The 11318-nt window shown below is 40.8% G+C and overlaps 1 protein-coding gene across 4 annotated transcripts in view; it reads left to right on the forward strand.

Moving 5' to 3' along the window:
- Positions 1–9671, forward strand: part of LOC139461030 (hydroxysteroid 11-beta-dehydrogenase 1-like protein) — a 136786-nt gene extending 127115 nt beyond the window's left edge. For all 4 annotated transcript variants that reach the window (XM_071242521.1, XM_071242520.1, XM_071242519.1 and 1 more), the window contains exons 6-7: positions 287–424; positions 4986–9671. In XM_071242521.1, coding sequence (XP_071098622.1) covers positions 287–424; positions 4986–5227 — 380 coding nt within the window. In that variant the 3' untranslated portion in view covers positions 5228–9671. The remainder of the gene's footprint in view (positions 1–286; positions 425–4985) is intronic.
- Positions 9672–11318: the final 1647 nt, after the last annotated feature.

An 11318-nucleotide genomic window follows, 5' to 3' on the forward strand; every position in this document is an offset into this window, starting at 1 on the left:
ATTACTTTGCCCCATGTTCAAGGGTAGCTGATGCTGTCTATGACATTACTTTGCCCTGTGTTCCAGGGTAGCTGATGCTGTCCATGACATTACTTTGCTCTGAATTCCAGGTTAGCTGATGCTGTCCATGACATTACTTTGCCATGTGTTCCAGGGTAGCTGATGCTCTCTATGACATTACTTTGCTCTGAATTCCAGGGTAGCTTATGCTGTCTATGACATTACTATGCTCTGTATTCCAGGGTAGCTGATGCTGTCTATAACATGATTGTGCCCTGTGTTCCAGGGAAAGTGTCCATCCCTTTCGTAGCTCCATACTCTGCATCCAAGTTTGCCCTGGATGGATTTTTCAGTGCTTTGAGACAGGAGCTAAGGATGAAAAACTGTGATATATCTATTACATTATGCATCATTGGATTGGTAGGTAAGTGAACTCCTCCTAGGCTTGTCACCTTCATTCCCATGGGACCACTCTCACTACCCTTACTATTAGGCCACACTTTTTGATTTTTTATGTTTCACAGATTTATTCCAGCTTTTCCACACAAGCCAGTCTAAATAAAAATATAAATAAACAGCTATGTCAATCATTTATTTTTATGGAAACCATTCTGCATTTGAGTTCAAAATACAGCTGGCTTCTTGAATCACTGATAGTGATGTAGACATATTCTTATGTTTCATTTATTTATTTCCAAGCTGCTGTTCAGTTGGGGTAGCAGGCCTGTGAAACAAAAAATAAAAAATGTCTGACCTTAGAGTCACGCAAAATATTTTTTGAGATCATTAACATCTTTTCTTCTGAAACTGCTTGTTGATAACACTTAATATTTACATTATTCTCAACAAGTCCTACCAGGTCAGTGGCATATATCTTTCAAAGACCTACTTCATCCTCAAAAGATTATTAGGGAAATTATGGTCAGCCATTCAGGTGAAATAAAGAACGTAATAAGAGTATGTCAAGTGTTACGGAAAGAGTATTAAATCACTAATAAAGGTCAAAATAAAAACACTGTGTACTGAAGAGTGTCACACAAAGGGACACCAAACGCTAAAGAACAACATTGATAATAAAGAATGCCAGATGGTGCTGCAATTCGTACAACATTTCAATTTTAATCGGTTTGTACATCATCACTTCTGTACATGTGTGTTACATCATCACTTCTGTACATGTGTTGGATGTCACGGTTGACGACACAGTTATCTTACACCATTATCTAACAATGGATAACGCACATTAGCCGTAATGAATAGATCATCCTACACAGGATGCGCTTCATTATCACCATGTTTTTAAGCTTGGCTTGGGGGTCAGGCCTATTACCAGGTAATCAAGAATTAGATTTTGTTCAGAGTGAAGACATCCCCGAGCCTGATGAATCCTTGCTTGCCATGTTGCCTTGTTTGAGCTTGAAAAACAGGAGCATGGGGCTGTTTCCCAGCCACTGACGCTACGAGCATTGTGGACATAAGAAGCGTACTGTCAGGGCGATCACAGCAAAAGCTCAGACTCCATCATTATGTCAGATCATCAGCATCAAGTACAGAAAAGAAAATATAAAAAAATACATTGTACCCCCAAATCTTGGAAACAAATAACTATGCTTCATTTTGTTGGAAAAAGAGAAACTGTCTACCACAAAAACACAATGTTGCAATGGCTCATAGTTTCAATAAACAAAATATGTGATTTTGCAGCTGTAGTTGAACAAATATCTGGTCTCAATACATTATCCCAGGTTCCCCCCCACCACACTCCTTGCTGGTTGGTTGTTAAGCAAGGAGGAGGGTTATGTCTGAAACAAAATATTCACATCTTCATAAATTTACTCAACAAGAAATATTGGTTATGTAGACCTGAAATTCCAGATGGAATCGGTATGGAAACTTCGCACTACAGTTGACGGTTGCCGTTACGAGGTTTTTTGAGTGATTGGTCACTTGAATTACAACACCATTCATTAGATTTGGTATTAGTAATGAGTTGTTTTCATTGGATAACATGGGTTTGGGAAACACTCCATGTAGTCATGGTCGTCACGTCTCAGCAACAAGTTTTCATTGTACATTGACCAGTATGGGACCACGAAGGTCTCTGAGTAAACACCTCATCTATAGTGAATAGTGCCTTTTCCTCCTTGTTCTCTCTAAAATAGAGTTGTAAGGAAAACAGAAGGTCAGACTGCATGGTCATGCTCGGAGCACCAATGTTGCCAGCTCAGTTAGGGAATGATTGTTTGACTGTACATAGCTAGCTGTTCTTAACAGACTGATAATATCATTCTTCCAGGAGGATGTCAGAACTCCGTATACTTTCCTGAATGCGTTTCTTTTTTGCATTGATTGATAAACCATATAAACCATTAGCAGGGGAGTTCCTTTTTCAGTTATGTTTTTCCGCTAGCTATGACTACAGCAGCTTGAGTATCGAAGTATACATGAATCATTTGGGACTTATTCACGCAGAGGATTGGAGCTCTATGTTTATCCATTCTCTCACACAGTTTGTGGCCAAGATCCAGTCAGCATATGTGGGACTTTGACAACACTCCAAATCTGTTAGGTTAGACTGTGGATCACCCTGATCAATGCCATGTCCAGTTAGAGCACTAAAGTTTTATCTGGCAGCAATGGAATCTTTAAAAAGGCACAGGGAACCACTTTTCTTATCTTGTAAGGCAGCTTCAGACAAGGACATCATGAAAGCCAGAGTTGCAGGAAGGCTAAAGACCTCAATATCAGTAACAGGAAGTGATGTCATAACAGGACAAGTGACACTGAAAGACCACAATGACACCACAATTTCTTCAAGAGGTTCAAATACAGTTTTTGTTAAGGCTGCCTCAGTAGCCATTTTTAAAAATGTAATGACATTTGGTCTATGCTCTAGAAGTGGGACTCAACATTAATATGGTATTCTATTTTTTGTGATATTTTAAATTTTGAACCATCTTTTGACCATGCTCAGTAATTTGCTGACTGACGAAGCTGAACCTTGTTTCTCCTTATGAGGAAATCATATTTTGTACACATCCGTAGAATTTGTGTTGGTGATTTTAAAAGGCCTCAGTATTTATGATGAAAGTATTTAAATATCAATGCTGACCTCTGCTTCTTTTAAGATTGGTAAACTATCAGGTACAGTAACATGCCACTATTTGTCATATTTTCCTATTTACAATATATTTGACAATATATGTTTAATTCTTTCAGTAATGCATGTAGACAATGTTCTGAACAATCTCGTATGCAAGGTGGATCACCAGCAAAGTGACGTAGGCAGTGTTCGTGTTCCCTCCATATGTGACTATCTGTTGTCTTGTAGTGGTTCTACACAAAATGTAGGGGAGCATCAAACATAGATGTTATGATCAGCTTTGAAAAATGGCCGCCATAGATAGAACAGTTTTGGAACCAAAACCTAATGCCACAGCTCACCCGAAACATTGCATGTGAAATTTGCAATTGCTCTGTGCATTTGAATAGGGGTCATTCTTGATTTTTACACTTCAGTTAAATGGTCATCAAATTGCTGAGACATTAGTACTGTTTACTTTCAGTAAGAGGTAAGCTCTCTACTCTTGCTTTCGTGCAGCATTTGTAATCAGATATGGGAATACATCATCTACAACTTGGGAAGCCTTGATCAACTTGACAAGTCCAGATTAATCAGAAACTCGGCTTTAAGGAATCAAGCCCAAACAGCCAATCCAATTGCTATTTACCTACGCCAGGTTCACGATACTGACCACTGCTGATTAGAAACCAAGCAGCTGATCATTTTTCTCTGTGACCCTATTTGGTACCACCATCAACACTTTGTAGCCAAAAGCCAATGTTTTAATTGTAGAAACTGTAGTGTAGAAACTGTAGTGTAGAAACTGGGGCAATCACTGATGGCTGCATGTAATGTTTTTAGATGAGTCCAGATTCACTCTGGACTTTTTGGAGACATGTGGAAATATCTGGAGGTGTCCTAACGAACATAAGGCAACATGAGACATTTGGTATGGGTCTGTAGTGATATGAGGCGGGAACGCAATGACTGCCAGAATGCCACTGCATATTGTCCATGCAAGGGACACTTGACAGAACTACCAAGACTACATACCGGCACCAATAGTTGTGCCATTTGCATGCCATGCTGGTCTAAGTTTTGTCTTCAAGGTGATAACACTTGTACCCTCCATGGACTTATGGTAATTGGCTATTTCCTGTAGCAAAACATCATCAGGAAGCAATGGCCAGCCATGATCCCTGACCACTCCCTCATAGAGCACATCTGGGACATGATAGGGAGACTTGTACTCCCGACATCAGAGTCGAGCTGCTACATTAGCCAAACGACCAGGCCCTGCAAGACGAGTGGATGTTGGACAAGTCATCAACGTTCATTTTGTTACACACCCCTGTTGTCTTGGTTGTTTGCACCCTAACAATACCTCGCCAACATGTTGTGTTCATTGTCATGTTACACCTAGTCCTTACTTTTGCCTATCCATCCATTACCTATCATTATTGTTACCTCTTTGCTCTTTGTGTTTCTGTAATCATCTGTTATTTTAGGTAAGGTGAGAGACAGTTTCATGGATAACAGCCTCTTGTAATCTTCTCAATGTACAGCTGGGTTACGTGTAGATTTAATTGTGTTAAATTTGACATTTTAACCTCACGCTGCGGTGTAGTTCCAAATTCAATTTAGCAGGGTTAAATCTACAGGTAACCTAACTGTACATTGAGAACACCTTATGTGTATCTCCTAATTGACAAGCATGTTCAATTGAATTGCGTTGTTAAATACACAGATTCATTTGTGGAAAGACTCGAGAATTTTTTGGGGAAAATCCAACTAATATTTTGTAAATAATAGGAAATCTGGAATTTGAAAGGAGTGTTTGCATTCTAGCAAATTGTGCCTTGAAAAATATTTGAATCAGTGGTGAAGTCTGTGATGCTATTTACTAGCTCTCTCCTTGCAGGTACAGACAATGCTTTGTCAAAGTTGATGGAGTTTGGACAGGACTTCCTGCTGAGTGTGATGAAGCCCGCCACACCCACAGACACAGCTCTGGCCATTGTCAAGGGGGGGCAGAGGCGCGTCAGGGAGATCTACTACCCCTACCTGGATGTCAGGATACCTTACTTACTGAGAGATTGGCTACCCAATGCCATAGAGTCTGTCACACGCTACATCTCTACACCCTCTCACTACAAGAGATAGTGTGAAGTGTGTCACACGCTACATTGTTACACACTCACACTACAAAAGAGTGCTACCAGCTTTTCTTCAGACATGTAGATTGTGGGTATTGTACAACTTGATTCTCAGGTCATCCTCAGAGAAAATAGAGCATGTCCGTCAAACACAACCATCACACAACATGACTACACCAAAAAACAAGATGTCTTCACCATCACACAACATGTCTACACTATCATACAACATAATTACACCAAAATACAACATGACTACACTATCACACAACATGTCTAGACCATCACACAATATGACTACACCATCACACAACATGTCTACACCATCACACAACATGTCTATACCATCACACAACATGTCTAGACCATCACACAACATGACTACACCAAAACACAAGATGTCTACACCATCACACAACATGTCTACACCATCACACAACATGACTACACCATCACACAACATGTCTACACCATCATGCAACATGTCTACACCATCACACAACATGTCTACACCATCACACAACATGTCTACACCATCATGCAACATGTCTACACCATCACACAACATGTCTACACCATCACACAACATGTCTACACCATCACACAACATGTCTACACCATCACACAACATGTCTACAGCATCACACAACATGTCTACACCATCACACAACATGTCTACACCATCACACACAACATGTCTACACCATCACACAACATGTCTACACCATCACACAACATGTCTACACCATCACACAACATGTCTATACCATCACACAACATGTCTAGACCATCACACAACATGTCTAGACCATCACACAAGATGTCTACACCATCACACAAGATGTCTACACCATCACACAACATGTCTACAGCATCACACAACATGACTACACCATCACACAACATGTCTATACCATCACACAACATGTCTAGACCATCACACAACATGTCTACACCATCACACAACATGTTTACATCATCACACAACATGTCTACACCATCACACCACATGTCTACACCATCACACAACATGTCTACAGCATCACACAACATGACTACACCATCACACAACATGTCTACACCATCATGCAACATGTCTACACCATCACACAACATGTCTACACCATCACACAACATGTCTACACCATCATGCAACATGTCTACACCATCACACAACATGTCTACACCATCATGCAACATGTCTACACCATCACACAACATGTCTACACCATCACACAACATGTCTACACCATCATGCAACATGTCTACACCATCACACAACATGTCTACACCATCACACAACATGTCTACACCATCACACAACATGTCTACACCATCACACCACATGTCTGTACCATCACACAACATGTCTAGACCATCACACAACATGTCTACACCATCACACAACATGTCTACAGCATCACACAACATGTCTACACCATCACACAACATGTCTACACCATCACACAACATGTCTACACCATCATGCAACATGACTACTCTATCACACAACATGTCTACACCATCACACAACATGTCTACACCATCACACAACATGTCTACACCATCACACCACATGTCTGTACCATCACACAACATGTCTAGACCATCACACAACATGTCTACACCATCACACAACATGTCTACAGCATCACACAACATGTCTACATCATCACACAACATGTCTACACCATCACACAACATGTCTACACCATCATGCAACATGACTACTCTATCACACAACATGTCTACACCATCACACAACATGTCTACACCATCACACAACATGTCTATACCATCACACAACATGTCTAGACCATCACACAACATGTCTACAGCATCACACAACATGTCTACAGCATCACACAACATGTCTACACCATCACACAACATGTCTACAGCATCACACAACATGTCTACACCATCACACAACATGTCTACACCATCATGCAACATGTCTACACCATCACACAACATGTCTACACCATCACACAACATTTCCACACCATCACACAACATGTCTACACCATCACACAACATGTCTACAGCATCACACAACATGACTACACCATCACACAACATGTCTACACCATCATGCAACATGTCTACACCATCACACAACATGTCTACACCATCACACAACATGTCTACACCATCATGCAACATGTCTACACCATCACACAACATGTCTACACCATCATGCAACATGTCTACACCATCACACAACATGTCTACACCATCACACAACATGTCTACACCATCATGCAACATGTCTACACCATCACACAACATGTCTACACCATCACACAACATGTCTACACCATCACACAACATGTCTACACCATCACACCACATGTCTGTACCATCACACAACATGTCTAGACCATCACACAACATGTCTACACCATCACACAACATGTCTACAGCATCACACAACATGTCTACACCATCACACAACATGTCTACACCATCACACAACATGTCTACACCATCATGCAACATGACTACTCTATCACACAACATGTCTACACCATCACACAACATGTCTACACCATCACACAACATGTCTACACCATCACACCACATGTCTGTACCATCACACAACATGTCTAGACCATCACACAACATGTCTACACCATCACACAACATGTCTACAGCATCACACAACATGTCTACATCATCACACAACATGTCTACACCATCACACAACATGTCTACACCATCATGCAACATGACTACTCTATCACACAACATGTCTACACCATCACACAACATGTCTACACCATCACACAACATGTCTATACCATCACACAACATGTCTAGACCATCACACAACATGTCTACAGCATCACACAACATGTCTACAGCATCACACAACATGTCTACACCATCACACAACATGTCTACAGCATCACACAACATGTCTACACCATCACACAACATGTCTACACCATCATGCAACATGTCTACACCATCACACAACATGTCTACACCATCACACAACATTTCCACACCATCACACAACATGTCTACACCATCACACAACACGTATACACCATCACACAACATGTCTACACCATCACACAACATGTCTGCACCATCACACAACATGTCTACACCATCACACGACATGTCTACACCATCATGCAACATGACTACACTATCACACAACATGTCTACACCATCACACAACATGTCTACACCATCACACGACATGTCTACACCATCATGCAACATGACTACACTATCACACGACATGTCTACACCATCACACAACATGTCTACACCATCACACAACATGTATACACCATCACACAACACGTATACACCATCACACAACATGTATACACCATCACACAACATGTCTACACCATCACACAACATGTCTACACCATCACACGACATGTCTACACCATCACACATGTCTACAGCATCACACAACATGTCTACACCATCACACAACATGTCTACACCATCACACAACATGTCTACACCATCACACGACATGTCTACACCATCATGCAACATGACTACACTATCACACAACATGTCTACACCATCACACATGTCTACACCATCACACATGTCTACAGCATCACACAACATGTCTACACCATCACACAACATGTCTACACCATCACACAACATGTCTACACATCACACAACATGTCTACACCATCACACCACATGTCTACACTATCACACAACATGTCTACACCATCACACAACATGTCTACACCATCACACAACATGTATACACCATCACACAACATGTATACACCATCACACAACATGACTACACTATCACACAATCACACCACATGTCTAGACCATCACACAACATGACTACACTATCACTCAACCTAATGTATGTGTTGTCACACAATATGTGCACACAAGATGTCTACATTGTCATACAATATGAACTCAAAGGCAACCAAGATGTCTACATTGTCACAGAATATGTGCACACAGGCACACAAGATGTCTACATTGTCACACAATATGAACACGCAGGCACACAAGATGTCTACATTGTCACACAATATGTGCACACAGGCACACAAGATGTGTACATTGTCACACAATATGTGCACACAGGCACACAAGATGTCTACATTGTCACACAATATGTGCACACAGACACACAAGATGTCTACTTTGTCACACAATATGTGCACACAGGCACACAAGATGTCTACATTATTACACATCATGAGGTAGCTAGCATCACATTCATGTTGTCACATTAGTTGCATACAGTATACATTTCACCATCACATGTAATGAGTCCAAAGTTGTCTTTGATGAATGTTTGACAGTGCTGCAGACTTGAGTGGCTCCCAGTGGCCCGGTCTGCTGGATAGCCCTAAATATACACTCTATCTATGAATGCCTTACAACATCCTGTCAGTATTCTCAGGTTATTAGCTTGGTCACTTGATACCTTTTATCAGGGACTTCACTGTAATTTATCATTAATAAATTATTTATTATACAAAGATTGTTTATGATTTTTTTTTTTGGTCAGTACCATTGACTGTTGCCTGGACTGGGACTGGGAGAATATCATGCACCATGCTGATATGGATCCTGCAGTGATATCACATGACATGGAGCCTTCTTATTGTATGACTGGGTGGGGACCCTGGTTAGAAAAGGTCCACAGCCTTCTTTTATCATCATAACAGACAGGGTGCTTGCTACAGTTCCAGGCAGCCATCATACAGTGGGAGTACTTACGTGAAATGGATACCAAAACACTTATAAATTAGTAATCCTCTAAAAGCAGAAAATGGACATGATATCACTAACACAGTGTGGAAGACAACTTTGCACAGTTTTGAAAAAGTCATTGGTAAGCAACCATGTCAGTATTGGGTGTTACCTCATCTACTCGTTGGCATGTGTCATTGAATGAATGTCATGGATGACCTCCACTGTGTACTGTGGTGTGTGGTAGTGCCTTCCTTTGTAAGTTAGACACCAAGATTAGATATTCTTTTCAGCTGCAGATGCAATACCAAAATTATTTTATTAAAAAAAGTATGAGTCTGTACTTTTCTTAAGAACAAAACACATTGTAACAATGGAATATTTAATGGAGGGCAATATTTTTTACATTTGTACAGCCTGAAGCATAATTATTTTTTTCAAGAATGTTTTGGGAGGATTTTTTTTTTTTTATTAAATCCCAGGCGCAACCACCCCTACCTGGAATATCAACTGGTTGGTGCCTTCTGACTTATGCCGCCAAGGCAAACCTTGCCATCACCTCAGATTAACATAGCCCAGTGGCATTTTATGATTAAAAAGAGCATCAAAACATAAAGTACACCACCCTAGGTGAACATCACCATGATGTTTAGGGGTACTGAATGTAAGCATGATGGGCAGATTATGCTCCTGAAACTCATCCCTTGATCCTGGGTAGAATAGGTATTCAGCAACCCATGCTTTCTGTAAAAGGCGACTATGCTTGTAGTAGGAGGCGACTTACAGGATCGGATTGGGTGATCAGCCTCGCTGACTTGTTTGATGCATGTCATTGTATCCCACTTGTGTTGATGAATGGGTATATACGTCTTTGTATGCATCGATGGTCATGATGTCAATCACTGGATTGTCTGGTCCAGACTTGATTATTTACAGACCTCTGTCACATAGCTGGAATATTGATGAGTGCAGTGTTAAACAACAAACAAACAAACAAGCGTGCACTTACCCGTTGAGAAGGAAAATGTGTATGATTGTGTGGAAGTCGTAGCTAGGCACCCGGACTGAATGGATGGGATGGCGGGGGGGGGGGGGGGGGGACAAAAGTTGCAGTTACAGGCTACTGACCGGGAGAACCTGACTCCGCTTGTTCCCTTCGATTTGGAGAGGTTTATTATGGCTCAGGCTAAACGAATGCAATCAGCAATTATTTGATCTCTCCTTCAATAAACAACTATGAAGAAAGATAATCCTTACGAATCCCCTACCGCTAATACATAAATCCTATAATTTGCCTGCAATTACACTATAGCTAATATTTCAAATTTTCAAATGAAGTCCTCGATCCTGTCTATCACTTTTCAGGAAATTCTCTAGCACTG

The sequence above is a fragment of the Haliotis cracherodii genome, unplaced genomic scaffold (genome assembly GCF_022045235.1).
Source record: "Haliotis cracherodii isolate W230 unplaced genomic scaffold, xgHalCrac1.p SCAF_14, whole genome shotgun sequence".
Classification (NCBI taxonomy): Eukaryota; Metazoa; Mollusca; class Gastropoda; order Lepetellida; family Haliotidae; genus Haliotis; species Haliotis cracherodii.